Here is a 17,940-nt window from a genome sequence, read left to right as displayed (position 1 = left end):
TAAGTTTATTTATTTATTAGAGAGAGAGAGAGAGAATCCCAAGCAGGCTCTGTGCTGTCAACGTGGAGCCCAATGCGGGACTTGAACCCATGAACTGTGAGATCATGACCTGAGCTGAAACCAAGAGTCTGATGCTCAACTGACTGAGCCATCCAGGTGCCCCTCTCTCCAACTTTTTGTAGTATTTCTTTACCTATTCACTGGAAAATAATAAAACTATAAACTCATTTTTTTCTGTTTTTAAATTTAGGGTGAATAGGTTTTACCACTTTATTTTTTTTAAATTTTTTTAAACATTTTTATTTATTTTTGAGACAGAGAGAGAGCGTGAACAGGGGAGGGGCAGAGAGAGAGGGAGACACAGAATCTGAAACAGGCTCCAGGCTCTGAGCAGTCAGCACAGAGCCCGACGCGGGGCTCGAACTCACGGACCGTGAGATCATGACCTGAGCCGAAGTCGGACACTTAACCGACCAAGCCACCCAGGCGCCCCGGTTTTACCACTTAAAAAATGGATTTTATAACTAGGAGAATAAGATTTTACATAATAACTTAGTTACTGAAATATGTAATTTTTTAAACCTGTGAATTGGTTTTCTATCACAGTATTATCAACATGCCAGGTACCTGACATTAAGCAGAGCTTTTCCAGATAAATTCCATATGGAACCTACATCACCACCAACGGTAAGTGTTTTATGTATTGTGGATTTGTTTTGAAAGTTAAATTTCTTATGTATGGTAAGTCCTACCAATACCTTTGAATTTAGAAGTAGTTAAATACACAAACTATTATACTTTTTTCATAATTTTGCCCTAAAGCAAAGAATAGAGGAACCAACAGATCAGACCAAGTCAAAGCCCTTGATTCAGAGTTAGCCTTATGCAGATGGGCAGACAGTCAACTAATTCATGTTGTTGGAGAAGCACCCCCACATTAAAACTCTCCCTGCTTTAGTGCTTGAAACTGCTTTGTTAGACCCCCATTCTCTTGAGAGTTATTGAGAAATGAACTGCCCTGCTTTCATAGCCAGTGAATTCGCTATCCAAGGAAATGTTGAGATACAGGTGACTACTTGGCAAGAGAAAGAGTGAATTCAGGAACCACAGGAGTTGGATTAGATGAATATTCATGTACCAGTCAGCAGTGCCCCCAGGAGTCTTCTTCTGAAGTTCACTTAGATATCTATATTCATGAGACCAACATAGGCTACTTGTCACCACATTCTCTTAGAAGGATGTAAGATAGGAAACACAGCTTGAAGTAGGGCAGCATCAGACATTTCTCCTCAGTGGGATTCATCCTGACAGCAGTCTACATAGCAGTCCAAAAGTTACACTTCTTTGCCACCCTATCCACCAGGTAAAAGCTTAGGCGTAAAAAAGATGAAACCTATATTATTAGGTATGAGATCTATCTTAGCTTAGTAGTTTTATGCCTCCCCCACCCCCCGCCCCCGCCCAGGAGCCAATATCTCACAGCTTCCATGATCTCCACAAAGAATATGTACAGTTATAAGAGTCATCAAATTCAGGGATTCCCCAAAGCTATAATCCTTGTCAAGTATTTATAAATCCTCTGAGTTCAGATGTAATCTCCCAGTCAGGAGTCACTTTTACCATAATCAATTTTGCTTAATAATACAACTTATGGTCTACCTCCATCAGGTCTCAAGGGAAATGGATCTAAAAAGTTAACCCAAAGTAGAATTTGCCCATATGGAACATGACAGGGTTTTTAAAATCCTTCAGAATACAAATTCCAACTCTCATGTTCATGATTTTAATAGGGTTAATTGTTTAGCTTAGAGGCAGTCACTCTACTTGATGGTAATTCACCTATATTCATCCATTTATTCAACGTATTCAATTAGTAAGTATTGAGCTCCTGCTTTGAGCCAGGTCCTAAATGCATGACTCAGCTCGTTTTTTCTTTTCTTTTTTATTGCTTTCAGGCAAAATATCTGAACCTTGCAGTGATTGTATAGGTATGACATGATAATAATGTGCACAAATAGTTGATATACAGAGTGACGAGGGCTGCAACTATTTTATACAGTTGTCCTCCCTGGTCAAGCATGTGTGCTCTTAAAGGGCAAGAATCTTGGTTTTCATCTTTGTTTCCTCAGTGACATTATGGTGCCAGACCCATAGTTGTGCTTAGCTCTTGTTTAACAAATGAGTTATCTGAGTGAATCTTAGGTAGAAGGGCAATTTGATTAAATCTAGTGATATTTGGGGCACCTGGGTGGCGCAGTCGGTTAAGCGTCCGACTTCAGCTCAGGTCACGATCTCACGGTCCGTGAGTTCGAGCCCCGCGTCAGGCTCTGGGCTGATGGCTCAGAGCCTGGAGCCTGTTTCCGATTCTGTGTCTCCCTCTCTCTCTCTGACCCTCCCCCGTTCATGCTCTGTCTCTCTCTGTCCCAAAAATCAATAAACGTTGAAAAAAAAATTAAAAAAAAAAATCTAGTGATATTTACTCATTAACTGAACTAAAAGTAACTGGTGGAATTTCAGGGTCAACTAAGTGACCTGGCTTCCAGGACTCTTTCTAATGGTGGCTGTCCATGCATGTCCAGAATGCCCATATTCTGCAATTTCATTGACCAATCTGAAAAGTGACATAGAGACTGAGAATAGCAGCAGCGTAACATGACAGTTGATATTAAAGGATCTGGAGTGATCATAGCCTTGATACAAATCTTTGCTCTAACACAGGGTCATGCTGTGTGACCTTGGGCAAGTCATCTGACCTCTCTAATCCTCAGTTGTCTCTGTATGTGGGAAAAACAAATTTGTTGGTGTTGTTACTAGGAATAAGTAAGATAACATAGGTAGGTAGGTAGGTAGGTAGATAGATAGATGGCATCTGGCACATTTCAGTGCATAATAAAAGGAAGTTATTTATTTAATGAATCTCTCCTGAGCTTGCTGGTATCAGAATCAAAATAAATCAAATATAATAGCTCACGAACAGACCATAAAAAATATCCAACTATGCTTTTTTATTAAATGCACATGCAAAGTGTTTACAGCATTGGAAAACTCAAGAAGTCATTATAGTGTTTGTGACTTATTTTTGTCTTTGGCAGACAGAAGGATTTAAATATCCCAGGCCTTCCTCAGTTCCACCTTCCCCTTCAGGGTCTCAGGTCTCTAGTCCTCAGAGCAGTGATGTGGAAGATGAAGAGGATGAGCGCTACAATGAGGAAGAGGAGGCCGAAAGGGATCGGTTAAATATCAAGTCGCCATTGTCTCTGGGCCGTGTTCCTCGTGGGAAGAAAAAGCTGCATGGTGAATACAAGAACTGAATTCCACACTTGTAGAACAGAACTAATGTAGTAAGAACATAGTAAGAATGATTACTTAAAGACATGAAAATGCTACAGATTTCATTTTCTTCTTCTATTACAACAGGATTTATTCTCTGTCTCCAAAGGGGAGAAAATTAAGTGAATGGCAATTTTGTAATTTCTAATAAAGTCCAAGTTATTTTCCCCTACTCCTTTTTCCCCAGTAAATTTAGGCACGAGGAAGAGTGTTCATTAAAGGAGGAAGACTAGATGTGGGGTGTTGTTGTTGTTGTTGTTTTAAGTAGGCTACAAATGTGGGACTTGAATTCACAACCTTGATATCAGGACCTGAGCTGAGATCAAGAGCCAGATGCTTAACCAACTGAGTTACCCAGATGCTCTTAGAAATGTTTTTAAAATGGTTAATGTCAGCAATAAGAATTTTCATTTGCTAGTGTTTATTTTTAAGTGATCATCACCATAATCCTTTCCTTAGTATTTATACAGCTTTCATAACTACCAAACAAGCCTCCCAGTTTCCCCACAAAGGATCCTGATCTCAGCCCTGAATGTCCACTACAAACATATTTTAATTAACTCAGTCTTTAGTGATTATTTCCATGTTTCACATGAGTCAGAACCATGAATTTCTATCTAGCTTTGTAGATAATCAAAATCCATAAGAAAACAAGCTACCTTAAATCCAGATCCTGATACCTATTCGTGCATATTTACAAGGTCACGTCTCAACTTAATGATGGGAAGATGTTACCATCTGTACTATGCCATCTGACTGAAACAATTTTTCTGTTCTTTAAAAGGAAAGCTTTTTCAAAAACTTGGTCAATCAATCAGTCTTCTATAAATGATGAATTGTTAAATCCAAATGAATTAATATGTCAATATCAACATATCAATTAAGCTTTCATTGATGTCTTGTAAATAAGACATTTAATAAGATAACTTGTAGAAAGCACCTACTATGAAATAGTGCCTTGTAAAGGATAACATTTAAAACTGTCTTTTAAAAACTTAGCAAAAAGAAAATATAGAGTCTACTTAATTATAATAAGAACAATGTTTCTAAACACATCCATGATGTGCTTAGGGACATTGTTGAGTGATTGTAAACATATCTTTGTTTTAAATGTAATTAAACCTAAGAGCTCCTGGGTGGCTGTCCGTTGAGTGTCCAACTCATGGTTTTGGCTCATGTCATGATCTCGCGGTTTGTGGGATCGAGGCCTATGTTGGGCTCTGCGCTGAGCACAGAGCTTGTTTAGGATTCTCTTTCTCTCTCTATCTCTGCCCCTCTCCCACTCTCTCTCAATATAAATTTTAAAACTTTAAAAAAATTATTAAATGTAATTACTTCTAAATAGGCAAAAAAAAAAAAAAAAAAGAAACCACCTTCATTCTTGGATTTTTTTTTTTCCCCCACAACTTGAGTATTGTTACATTTAGATCACAGTGAAAACCTTGGTCGGCATATCAGTTGACCTAGATCTGCAGAGCTTTTAAAAAAGTTTTAGTCTGTTCAGTGTGGGATTGTCGATGGCAACAAGGGAAGAGTAACAATGACCGTGGTGGATCTGGGTCGAATGGCTCAGGACTAGGGGAAAACTGTAATCTAGCTCTCCACTGCTTGCCCCATTGATGAGAACAAAGGCAAGAAAAATGCAGTTTATGTTAAATCTCCTTACAGCCTGCAGCCCACTGATAGATGCAGGACATGACACACCTCAAGGGGTTCACGGCTGCCTTAATGCCTTAATGTTTATATTTCATTAAAGACTAAAAGCAACCTTATCTTGACAATAGCTAAATCTTCAAGGTCCTGCAAGACCCTGCTTTCAGCATACAAAAATTTCTTGGAAACTTATGTTACCTCTACCCCACCCCCCTCCACAAACTTAAAATATATAATCAGTCATCCCTCATATTTGTAGATACAGTTCTTTCTGCCCATGGGTCCTGTCCCCATGCTATAATAAAATCACCTTTTTGCACCAAAACTATCTCAGAAATTCTTTCTTAGCTGTTCGCTCTCAAACTGAAACTTCAAATCGCATCACTATTGTTAAGAAAAAGTAGATGAATGGTGGATATATGCCATAAATCAGGTCACAATGGAAGATGATTGCAAACTCACCTCATTTAGGGCCCAGGAGAAAGGGAAATCAATTACCTAAAGCCTAATCCTTGAAATATGCCCTGTGCATGCCAAATTAACCCAACATCTGCAGAGCAGTTTGGGAAGGTCTGCACAGGGAGTCAGAAAATAGGAGACAGATTTGTATTATAATGTAGACATTCACTTGCTGAAGTGCCAGAAAGATCTCATGATAAAAAGGGGTTTCAGTGTTACAATAACAATGAAAATATATTCCTAGTAAGGGGGCACAATACATCTATTCAAATGATACCCTTGGTTGGTAACTGGTTAGTCTATTGTTATTGAAAGCATGAGATTTCCTCCGTAAAATAGCTTCTTAATAAAACATTTTAAAATTCAAGTGCTTTTTTTTTCTGAATGAAAGAATAGTTCTCTGATTAGAAAGGAGTACAAATGATAGAGCACATGGAAATAAACTGACTTGCAAACACCTATTTTTTTTTTCATGTTTATTTATTTAAGCGAGAAGGTGTGCACACACATGCGCATGCATACACACACACACACACACACACACACACACACACGAGTGGAGGAGGGGAAGAGAGAGGGAGAGAGACAGAGAGAGAGAGAGAGAGAAAGAGAGAGAGAGAGACAGAGTCCCAAGCAGGCTCTGTACTGTCAGCACAGAGCCTGACACAGGGCTGGATCCATGACCCTGGGATCATGACTGAACTGAAATCAAGAATCAGACACTTAACTGATGGAGCCACCCAGCGCCCCAGCCAGTGCAAAGCCAGGCATGTTTCTACCCTGGACTCGGTCCTCTATTCAGACAGCTGCTGCCACTGGACTCCATCCCCTTGCTCCAGTCATTTACTGTCCTTTCCCCAAGACTGACAAAGCCGGGTGAAGAACAACAAATAGGGCTGTTAGTAGGTGACTCTGTTTCTAGCATAGTGCCTTATACACAGTTGTTGCACAAATGAATGGTCTTATTGGGAGAAACAGAAGTGCAAGAAAATGGATGTTTTTCAAGAATGTATGTCTTCATAAATTGGAGTACAGGAACCATAGAAAATAGTGTGTGCCTGACCAGCCATCAAGACATGTTTCATGCATTGCACCACCCTTCCTTCCATGTCAAGAGTTAGGGTGCGCAGAGCTGGTTTTATACATACTGATGAGACTAGAACATGTGACAAGTGCTCTGCTAATAGTTTCCCACAAGGAGGACTCAGGAGAGGGACTGGTCAAGGTACTTGGAGAGGTCCAAAGGGTGAAGATACACTTCTATGAAGACATGTGAGGGATACAAAGAAGAGGTCATATTAGAAATAAACTCTTACTAACGGAATTTATAGTCCAGTAAGAGGAAACCAACAGGTGACATCCCCACTTCCCTTTCTCCTGGTGCTGAAGCAAAATAATGTAACTTATTTTGATTATCCAATCAAGGTTGATAGGATACAGATGTTTATTTCTCATAACCAGATAAAGGGGAAATGCTAGTTGGAGGCTGGTTTTAACATGCCAGGGCCTCTGCCATCCCTCTCCTCATGGGATCATTATGGTGCTGTTGGGGGAGAGGAGGCACCCACTGGGGAAACCCAGGGGAAAAAAGAGTAATTGAGAGCCCATGCTGGGGGCCAGATGGCAAAAGGTGAGAAAGGATACAGAGGCAAACAGGGAAGAGCAGTGGACACTGTCCTGTCCAGTGGGAGCTGTCAACCTGAAGGAAGTGGTATTCTAGGACATGGATGTGACTTGCAGGCAGGTATTTCCCAATTTTAAAATATAAGCCATACAATGTGAACATTTTTTGTTCATTTCAGTTTTGAAAAAGATAGAAATAAAGAGAACTGAAAAATATCCCAAGACAGACAGAATGTTATAGCAGCTGGGCAGAGGGGCCTGTATGCAACTGCTATGTTAATCAGCACATCTGAATGGCAGAACAACATTCAAGGAATTCAGGTGCCTATAATATACTTGGTATTCTATACAATATTAATAGTATTATAATATAACACTGTATTATTTTAATAGCTGTTGGTCATTTCGAAAGTTTTTTTTAATGTTTATTTTTGAGAGAGAGAGAGAGAGAGAGAGAGAGAGACAGAGCATGAGTGGGGGAGGGGGAGAGAGAGAGGGAGACAGAATCCGAAGCAGGATCCAGGCTCTGAGCTGTCAGCACAGAGTCTGACGTGGGGCTCAAACTCACGGACCACGATATCATGACCTGAGCCAAAGTCAGATACTTAACCAACTGAGCCACCCAGGTACCTCCTGAAAGCTTTTAAAAACTCTGTTTTAGTGTGAAATACTTGAGGTTGTTCTGCTTAGTTGTGGGAAGAATTATTTCACATGATAGGGTTTTAAAGTATTCTTGGAATAAGCATGATGTTTAAATTTTTTTTTTCAACGTTTATTTATTTTTGAGACAGAGAGAGACAGAGCATGAACGGGGCAGGGGCAGAGAGAGAGGGAGACACAGAATCAGAAGCAGGCTCCAGGCTCTGAGCCATCAGCCCAGAGCCCGACGCGGGGCTCGAACTCACGGACCGCGAGATCGTGACCTGGCTGAAGTCGGACGCCTAACCGACTGCGCCACCCAGGCGCCCTTAAGCATGATGTTTAAATAGCCAATATGTATAAGTCTATGTCAGATGAGTAAAATCTCAATATACTGGATACAAGCACTATCTAGAAGATCCACTTTAAAGTCAATTCATAATAAATGACAGGTGCCTATATAATACCACATAGTTTTTTTAATGCTAGCATATTAGTTTTTGCAAGAGATCTGTGTTACATTAACTTGAATATAGTTTCATTATTCAATTATGAAACAAGATACAGACAAATCTTATAAGCAAGGTTTTGACTTCATAACACAGTGAAACTGTAATCTCAAGGTACAGATACATTCACATAAAGGTATTCTTTAGCTACTGAATAATGGCTATATATTGATGACAATAAGAATTAACAGTGTTTTCCACTTATGACATTTATCAATAATAGCTCTCAATTAATTAGGTCAAAAAGTTAACATGGTGATCACGTTCCAATTCCAAAAAAATAGGTTATTATGCTTGCTGTGGATATGTGTGTGTGTGTGTTTTTTTCCAGACAGTTTTGATCCTAAGTTCAAAGTTTTGAGAAGGACCAGATTAGGCATATCACTCTGTACTGATGTTATGTAATGTTTTAAGGTAAAATAAAGCCTAGAACGCTAGCTAATTAGAGTAAGCAGACTCTTTGAATCTGTTTAGCTGTGAAAAATGAGTTACCTCTGAAAAACTGGTTTGTTCCTTTTGTACAATGTACACAGGAACAGAGTGTGTCTCCATCTGCTTATTTCCCAGTAACTCCCGGAATTCAGGGAGATCCCCAAATAACACAAAGGGAAGCTCTCCATTGTGGAACCTTCCACCAGCTTCAGAGATCATGCCCTCTTTCAGCAACTACACTGAAGTGTGCTTATCACAGGGCTTCTTCCCAGTCAACTCCTTCCTCTTCCCTTCTTAATTTATGTCTCCTAGATGAACTATTAAGAGAACACTCTACTCTTTCCCATCCTGCCATGCCTCCCCATCCCCCCACCCGTGAAGATGGGAAAAAGGCAGAAAAGGAGAGGGAGATCTGCTGCTGAGTGACAAGACAATGCAAGGGGTAATAGAATGAAAAAAAAACAACAACTGAGAATCACTAGATCAAGACAGACTCGTTTTAACAAAAAGAAAGCACACTCTAAAGAGTCGCTGGCCTTATGCTTAATTCTAAAGGGGACTAAGACACAAGGTGACCTAAACAGGACCTGAAGCAATGAAAGAAGGTGATGCTCTCAGCTAAGAACTCTACATTACCTTTGTTGCTGGAAAGAATGAAACTGGTTGTGCATGTTCCTAAGATTACAACTGAAGTAAAAAGCCTCCAAAGGCTTTATTTACATGGCTCATGTTTTCAACAAGAATGGAACTGTATTTGAATGTAATTTGGTCTATTTTCCCCAGGTTAGTAGTCTTCTAGGATTCTGGTTTGATCAAAGTTTTCTTCTCCAGCTGTGAGAAAAAGAAAAATACATAAAATAAACATAATTCTCCGTGTTTTAAAAGGAGAAAAGATAAAGAGAACTTTAAAAAATAAACATTTAGCCTCCTAGATTATGTTAACTCCTGCACTTTGCTATGGAGAATCAAAATAAGTGTGTTTTGATCAATTTGGTTTAAAATTTTTTCCCCTCATATCTACACACATAGGGGAACTCACATGTCACATGTCACTCTCTAGAATGAGTGAAACTATAATATGGTATGTTTGGTAGAAATCTGAAAAGGCCACATATCTTGCTCTAAGTGTGCCACATGTCTAAAATATCCACCATTAGGGATGCCTGGGTGCTCAGTTGATTAAGCATCCAATTTCAGCTCAGGTCATGATCTTGGGGTCCATGAGTTTGAGCCCTACGTCGGGCTCTGTGCTGGCAGCTCGGAGCCTGGAGCCTGCTTCAGATTCTGTGTCTCCCTCTCTCTCTGGCCCTCCCCTACTTGTGCTCTCTCTCCCTCTCTCAAAAATAAACAAACATTAAAAACATTAAAATAAATAAGATAAAAAATAAAATAAAATATCCACCATTAGAACCATTAAATTGCATCAAGGCACTGTTTCCCTGTTTCCTATTAACAATGCATCCTACTTGGGAAAGATGACATGGGAATATTTTTGCACATATTCTCTTATTACCTGGGCTATACTAGGCCTGGGGAGGAAATGAAACAAAAAGAGGAGACACTTGTTAGCTGGATGGGATTGCAAAACTTTAGAGCATGAGGTATCACTTCCGGGGCAGGATAGCTAAGAAGTCAGATAATAGCAGGTTCCTGGGACTGTAACAACGGGCAGAAGAGCTAAAACTTACCATGGTGTCAGGGCTGGGAGTTGCCAGAGGAAAATGCCTCTCCTAACCTTCCTTAAGATTATTTCTAGATAAAATCACATTCCTTTAGTTAGTTACAATATAATTCAAATGTCTGAGTTCCATTTTAACTTGAATGGCTAGCACATTTTAGAATATTACAGATGATGGGCTGCTCTTTAAAGAGAAGGGGAAAAAAAAAAACTCTGTAAGAAGTGCATCCTTGTGTATCAGTTACTAAAATAAAAATTAACTATATAAAATAAGAGTCTACCAAGTAAAACTTAGGGATTTTAGAATAAAAATATTAAAGGCACTAGTAACGAATATATCATATGTAAATCCAAAACTTTCCCATCAATTTAAAGTAATAAAATTTTGTTCCCTTATTTCATCATCAGAAACAAGCTACTCTGGAAACTTCAATGACTACGAAATTACATTTATTTTCCAGGGAGCCTGGTGGTTCAGTCGGTTAAGTGTCCAACTCTTGATTTCGGCTCAGGTCATGATCCCAGGGTCATGGGATTGAGCTGCATGTCAGGCTCTGCACTGAGCATGGAGCCTGCTTGGGATTCTCTCTCTCTCTACCCCTCTCCTCCACTCGTGCTCTCTCTCTCTAGAATAAAAAATTTTAAGTTATATTTATTTTCCAAAAAAGACTTGAAATTGGGACCTATAATCACACACCCTTTCCTAAAGTTTCTAATGAAGATTCTTCTTCCTCTCTTTAATTTTTTTTAATGTTTATTTATTCTTGAGAGAGAGAGACACACACACACACAGACAGAGCGTGAGCAGGGTAGGGCCAGAGAGGGAGACACAGAATCCAAAGCAGGCTCCAGGCTCTGAGCTGTCAGCACAGAACCAGATGTCGAACTTATGAACTGTGAGATCCTGACATGAGCCAAAGTCAGATGCTCAACCGACTGAGCCACCCAGGGGACCCTTTCTTCCCCTCTTTGAAATTACCCCCCCCCTTTCATTCTAGCTCACTTTTTATTTATTTATTTTCTTTCTGGCTTCACACATCTTCTCAAAAACCAAATCAAAAACGTCTCCTTCAATCCATCTTTGCCAGCGATCTCCTAACACATTTCAACAATCAGTAAGCGTGCCTGCCGAATGTCCAATTTAGTAAAGGTCATCTTGGATGCAGCATCCTCTATCCATGATCCAACTACTTCTCACCTTTTCATTGCAAGAGTCCTGAGAGCCAGGACAGCTAGCACTGCTTACTTCTTGTCCCCAATTCGCTCTCAACAAGGTTTCAGAAGGGGCATGGCAGTGGCAAGTAGTATCACTGGGCAGGGGCTGAGCTAAAGTCCTGTGAACTGCTATTCAGTGACCCGTCCTAGCCAACAGGATCTTCCTTTCCATTGATTTCTGTACTCTTACTAACCATTCTGCTCCATGTGATGCTTTAATCCCTCCTTTCTTGGAACTCTCCATTCTTGATTTCTGGATATGCTGTTATTCTGGTTCTCGTCTTACATCCCTGCCTTCTCCTTTAAAAGTCCCTTCACATTGGGGCGCCTGGGTGGCGCAGTCGGTTGAGCGTCCGACTTCAGCCAGGTCACGATCTCGCGGTCCGGGAGTTCGAGCCCCACGTCAGGCTCTGGGCTGATGGCTCAGAGCCTGGAGCCTGTTTCCGATTCTGTGTCTCCCTCTCTCTCTGCCCCTCCCCCGTTCATGCTCTGTCTCTCTCTGTCCCAAAAATAAATAAACGTTGAAAAAAAAAATTAAAAAAAAAAAAAAAGTCCCTTCACTGATATGACTTTCCTCCATTCCCCTTAATCTCTAGGTACTCTCCAAGGCAAATCCTTTATTGTCTGCCCTTCTCCTGTTATATCTGAGGCCTAGAAGAGATTTCCATTTTCATGGTTTCACTCTTTATTAACTGGCTCTGAATTCCAGTAGTTCCCATATCTGACTGACCATCAGAATCATTTGGGGGAACTTTTCAAGGATACAGATTCTGAGGCCTCATTCAAGTTTTACAGAATCAGAATCTCTGCGTCTAAGGCTGAGCCATCTGTATTTTGAGGACTCTCTCCAGTTAACTCCAATGGAACCAGTCCATAGATGGATAATTGAGAACCACTAACCTACACTCCTTTACTCACTGGACTGTCTCTGTCATCTCAAACTGAACTTCCATTATATCCACAGAAATTTTCATTCCTCACCAGCATAACCATTTCAAACTCCCATAATACCACTTCAAAAATGTGCTTGTTCTGGATTCCCTTTTATCCTTTCTGTGAATAGTTATCCCACGTTACTTATTCTTCCTTCCAGGATACCTCAGAGTGGAGCCTCTCTGTCCATTCCTGACTGCTCCACCTCATCTCCTCACTTGTGTGGTTTCCTTTCACTTTCCTTGGCTTCTCCCTGATCCCCATCTGTGGTCTTTCCTGTTCGATACGATGCATTTGAGAGACGGCAAGATATAATGGAGAGAGCAGTGGAGTCACTTGGACCTGAGTTAAAATCCCAACGTGGCTTTTTACCAATTGCATGACTTTAGGAAAGTAAACACACCTCATAAAGGTTCAGTTTTCTCAGCTATAAAGGTTAGCATTCATATCTGACACAGGCAGATGTTCCTATATTGTAGATATTGTTACTGTTCTTATTGTTACTCTCTGAACCATAATCATTATTTTATTGTTACTCTCTGTGCCATAATCAGATTCATCCTCCTTCACCATGTCATCATTCTGCTGTGAATCCAGAGGACTTCTTACTGATTCTCAAACAAAGACAAATTACCTTCATTCTTCATCTCGGTTCTAGTAAGTACCTGCTATGTAATAGTGGGCAAGCTACTTAATCTTTTTGTGCCTCTATTTCCTCACCTGGAAAGTGTGGATAATAATGTCCTTACCTCCCAGGGTTACTATGAGGGCTAAAAGTATTGACCTATATCATATGCTGAAACAGCACCTGGCCCCCTGCATTATAGTAAGCCCTCAACAACTAGTAGCTCCGGGCAGTAGTAATAATAGCAGTAATGGTCGTCCTAGCTCTAATATAACCACTCCTCCTGCGTTCTGCTATTCCACTGACTGCTCACCCTATCATTTTGCTGCAAAGATTGTTCTCATTCCTGCTTCCCCTTAATCTGCTTTCTTCTCTGCCTGCCAGTTAGCTGGCGCCTAGCAGGCATAAACGCATATTTGCTCAATTAAGTATTATAATCCCCACTACCCATCCACGTTGACCTCGGCCTTGCACTGAGTTCAGAAGACCTCCAATCCCACTCTCTTGCATTTGCTTCTCATCAGTATTTTTTTTTTTTTCGCAAGAAAACCATAAGCTTGAAGCTGGAAAATACGTTTTGCTCTTTTTTCCTCCTCATATGGCCCATCCAATAGTAGGCACCAAGGATATGTCTTCTCCATTAGCATACGTGTCAGAGCACAAGGCCAGCAGCCTGTGCTTTGATCACCAGACCACTTGCTATATATATATATATATATATATATATATATATATATATATATATTTTTTTTTTTTTTTTTAATATTTAAAATTTTAAATTATGTCACAATATGGCATCATTACAATTTTTGAGAGGGAACATTCTAGGTCTGAATAATGCTTTGATGACCTCTATTGTTAATAGTAACTAAAACTATGTACCTTGTTCCAATGAGCTCTCATCGCAACCCTGCACATGGGTATCATTATTCCATTTTACCAATAATGATACTAAGACTCAGGGTCATCCAGCTAGTAAAGCAGCAGAACAAGGATTTGAACCCAGTCTGTTACATACTCCAAAGCCCTGACTTATCTAGTAGCAAGATGCCTTAATTCAACTAGTGGTTTCAATGTTACATGGACAGAGTATCTCTATTTTTTAAAAAAAAATTTGAAATGTTTGTTTATTTTTGAGAGGCAGAGCACGAACTGGGGAAGGGCAGAGAGAGACACAGAATCTGAAGCTGGCTGCAGGTTCTGAGCTGTCAGCACAGTTCGATGTGGGGCTGGAACTCACCAGCCGTGAGATCATGACCTGAGCGAAGTCGGATGCCTAACTGACCAGGCCACCCAGGTGGTCCAGAGTGTCTCTATTTGAAAATTATACCTAATCTTCATATAGAAGCAGCTGTATAGGATAATGAAAATTACACAGGCTTAGAATCTATTAGGATCAGCCATAAGATACTGCTACATATGCAAGTAAAAACTATTTCATTGTCAACAATTTCATTTGGCCCAGTCTTTAATAGTGAGCAATTAGATTTAACATTTTTAAACCTCTTTGGCTTCAGTTTTATTAACTGTATATAATGAGGTTGAACTTTGAGCATTTTTAGTGCTAGAGTTCTAAGTGAAAATAAGGTCACAATAGGCTCTGGTTTATGAAATCAATATGAAATTCCCCAGTGTCCTTGAGGAAATGTTTTCATGTTCTTGGGGACTCACGTTAATGAGAAATGTGCTAGTGTTTATATAAGAAAGATGTCTGAATTATTTGTGGAGGGGGGCAACTGTTAATTATATTCAAAAATCTGAACAAAGGCAACTCGGTATTCAACACAGAATCCCAAAAGTGATCAAAGCTTCCCTGTCCCGCAATTGAAAGCGGTCACTATATTTGTACCTTCTTGTGGTCTCTGCAAGGAAGCCAGTAGCAGAGCTGCTGTCTCTGGAAGAGTTAGTAGTTGGGGATTTGGACTTCGTCTTTCTGGAGAAATAAAAGTGTATACACATTCTTATTAGCATTTAAATATTCCTGTAGTAGATAAACCCTATTCTGATATACTATAAATAGAAAAACCCTTATAAAATAGGTTTTTGATGCCTTAGCCAAGGATGCCCCTTCCACAGAGGACTGATTTTTATGAATTGAAACATTTCACACTTCCCTTGGACGTTACTTACAATTGGTTTTGCTGTGTATTACCTATATGGAAAGGAATTTAAATATACTGCAGACAATGCCATGAAAGGAGGGTGGATTAGGATAAAGGACCCTGAGTAACTTTTCCCTTCAGAGCTTAACATGGGATGTCTGGGCAGAAACATCTGGATGGGATGGATCCTCCTTGGAGTCTCGACTACTTCCTCTCTCATTCGTTCAAAGGAGTTTGAAATAATAATCTATATTCTTGGCCACACATAAGGAAAATAACAGTCCCTGGCCCTACTCTTTTTTTTTATTTTTTTTATTTTAACGTTTATTTATTTTTGAGACAGGGAGAGACAGAGCATGAACAGGGGAGGGTCAGAGAGAGAGGGAGACACAGAATCTGAAACAGGCTCCAGGCTCTGAGCTGTCAGCACAGAGCCCGACGCGGGGCTCGAACTCACAGAGTGAGAGATCGTGACCTGAGCCGAAGTCGGCCGTTTAACCGACTGAGCCACCCAGGCGCCCCCCTGGCCCTACTCTTAATGGCCCCTGCCTATGAACTATTTCCGGTTTTGAGCTGCTTTAGAGCCCTTTCTAGTAATGAATAGGAGCGTACATTTGAAGTTTCCGGGAAAAACACTACTTTAATAACAAGAACATTGAAGAGGAAACCGTGTAAAGGTCTTGCCAAAAGCGGGGAGGTACATTTAGGGGCAGTTGCACAGTTCTCACTCCTCCTCCTCCTCCTTGACTCCTCGAACGTGAACACGCCAAGGCCTGGCTTGTTTCTGGATAACCCCCACCCCCGGGACCTCTGCACACCCGTCGGCCAGAGGGCGGTCGGAGCAGCCGAGGCCCAGTTCAGCTTCGGGAGCGTCAGCCCCAGCCTCAGCCGCGCACCAGTGCGCGGTGCCCTGGCTGCCAGCTTGGACTCAGTCCTGGCTGGCTCTCCCCCAGGGTGGCCCCGGAGCCACGTCCCTCCCGGAGCGGAGCCGCAGTTGTTCGGCGCCTGGCCGAGCGCGCCCTGCCCGCTGAGTCCTGCTGCCAGTCTCCGGACCGCCCCCCTCTCCTTGGCTCACTCACCCGGGGGCGGCCGGTCCGAGAGGTCCTTCTTCCGACTCTGGTCTGAGATGAAGCGGCGCCCCTCTGCAAAGGCCAGACGCGGGGCACTCAACAATCGCGGTTAAAATGGGCTTCGCGCCGCGGGTCCCCAGGTCAGGAGGGGTCGGTCCGCGGAGGCGGCCTGGGTCCGCGAGGGGCAGCAGGTTTTCGGGCGCTAGTCGCACACCGCCGGACTGCACCAAGCGCCCTTTACCAGCGCCCCGCCCCTGCGCTGCCCGCCCCCAGACGAGCCCTGCCCCCACGCCTGTCTGCGCCGAGCCGGGACCCGCCCGAGCACTTCCTGCACCTGCTGCACCCAGCCGGTACCTGCCCGCGCCCGGCCCGCCGCGGCGCATGGGCTTTGGAGAGGTGGTCGGGTTCACAAGCCCGTGGGGTGTTTCCCAGGCCAGTCTGCAGTCTTCCTGTGCGGCAAGAGCCAGCAACCCTCCACTTGAGGATGGAGAATTTCTAACAATCAGGGAGTCTTTTTCTTCCGTTGCCACACCCCCCCACCCCCACTCTGTCCTGCAGGATGACCTCGGCTATTAAGGGAACACACTCGATATTACTTTCTCCCCACGCATCTATCCCATGGATTCTTACACCCCTAAAGATCTTCCTTTATTGATGTAGGGAGAGCAAAGTATTTGGAACGTACGTGCACCCTTCAGATAGAGCATAGATTGGGGAGTCCAGTTCCTTCTCTCAAAGAGTCCCTACAACCCAGGTAGAAGAGAAAAGCGGTTAATAACACAATGTAGCCCAGTCCTCTATTAGAAAAAAGAAAGAGGGGGAGGGAGGGAGGGAGGGAGGGAGAAGAGAAAAAGGAAAAGAAAAGAAGGAAGGGAGGGAAAGAACATCCAGGAGCCCCGGTGTTTGCGTTTGATTACCTGTGGCGCGCTGCTGGAATTTCCTATGAAAGAAAACACTAGAAAAAGAGCCAAGGTTGTTGCCACCACACTTCTGAGTCCCTACAAGAAAAGATCAAAGAAAGTTGTTTCTGTGCCTGTAGGATCTTCTACTCCATTACACCCGAACAATTACAAACCTCTTACTTTTCGACGTGATCTATTTTTGATAATTATTTTTAATAACACTTAGCATGTGGGGGAGAGGGTGATTCCCTAGTCTACCTTGTAATTAATCCGCAAGGGAGTTCTCTTTGTAAGAAAAAGTAGAAATATGTTATTTCCATTAATTCACTCAAATGACTGATTTTTTTGAAGTAAAATCAAATGATTTTTATATTTTAAGGCATATTGTTTAAATATCCGTTAGCTTATAAAATGCTTATTAAAGATAAAATGGGTAAGAAACTATAAAGCGTTTCATAAAATAGCTTAAAAGTCTCAAGTAAGTAAAACTTCTACTTACCTTCATGTTCTGCTCCTTTCCAGAACCTGAGGTAACTACAACTTTGCCTGTCAGTTTTCTAATCTTGTTCTGAGAGTGGGGCTTTTAAATCTTAGTGTCTAGGACCCCTCCGGATCTTCAGCAGAGTTAGGGAGTCCATAGGGACTTCTTGTCAGTATTCAAGATTGAGAGGATCTGATGATTTTTCCAGGGAGATTCATTTGCAGGAAGTAGAGAAATGATTGATGAGTGGGCATCACTTATTTAGATACTGACCACATCAGCCAGGAGA

The 17,940-nt window shown here is 41.6% G+C and overlaps 2 protein-coding genes across 3 annotated transcripts in view; one reads left to right on the top strand and one right to left on the bottom strand.

Moving 5' to 3' along the window:
* Positions 1–3,564, top strand: part of GYS2 (glycogen synthase 2) — a 51,985-nt gene extending 48,421 nt beyond the window's left edge. Inside the window, exons 15-16 of one of the 2 annotated variants that reach the window (XM_045463010.1) lie at positions 607–687; positions 3,145–3,564. In XM_045463010.1, coding sequence (XP_045318966.1) covers positions 607–687; positions 3,145–3,237 — 174 coding nt within the window. In that variant the 3' untranslated portion in view covers positions 3,238–3,564. Of the gene's footprint in view, positions 1–606; positions 688–3,092 lie in introns of both variants that reach the window. The other variant, XM_045463009.1, reaches the window with a different exon arrangement.
* A 4,599-nt stretch (positions 3,565–8,163) lies between these two features.
* Positions 8,164–17,698, bottom strand: SPX (spexin hormone). The gene is made up of 6 exons (XM_045463011.1): positions 17,670–17,698; positions 17,186–17,266; positions 16,954–17,011; positions 16,278–16,340; positions 14,946–15,029; positions 8,164–9,476 (listed from the first exon to the last, which is right to left on the bottom strand). The coding sequence occupies exons 1-6, from the start codon at positions 17,673–17,675 to the stop codon at positions 9,430–9,432; spliced, it is 339 nt and encodes a 112-aa protein (XP_045318967.1). The 5' UTR covers positions 17,676–17,698; the 3' UTR covers positions 8,164–9,429.
* Between the last annotated feature and the right edge of the window lie 242 nt (positions 17,699–17,940).

The sequence above is a fragment of the Leopardus geoffroyi genome, chromosome B4 (genome assembly GCF_018350155.1).
Source record: "Leopardus geoffroyi isolate Oge1 chromosome B4, O.geoffroyi_Oge1_pat1.0, whole genome shotgun sequence".
NCBI classification, from domain to species: Eukaryota; Metazoa; Chordata; class Mammalia; order Carnivora; family Felidae; genus Leopardus; species Leopardus geoffroyi.
Note: the sequence above shows the minus strand (reverse complement) of the source record. Positions and strands in the feature narration are given on the sequence as shown.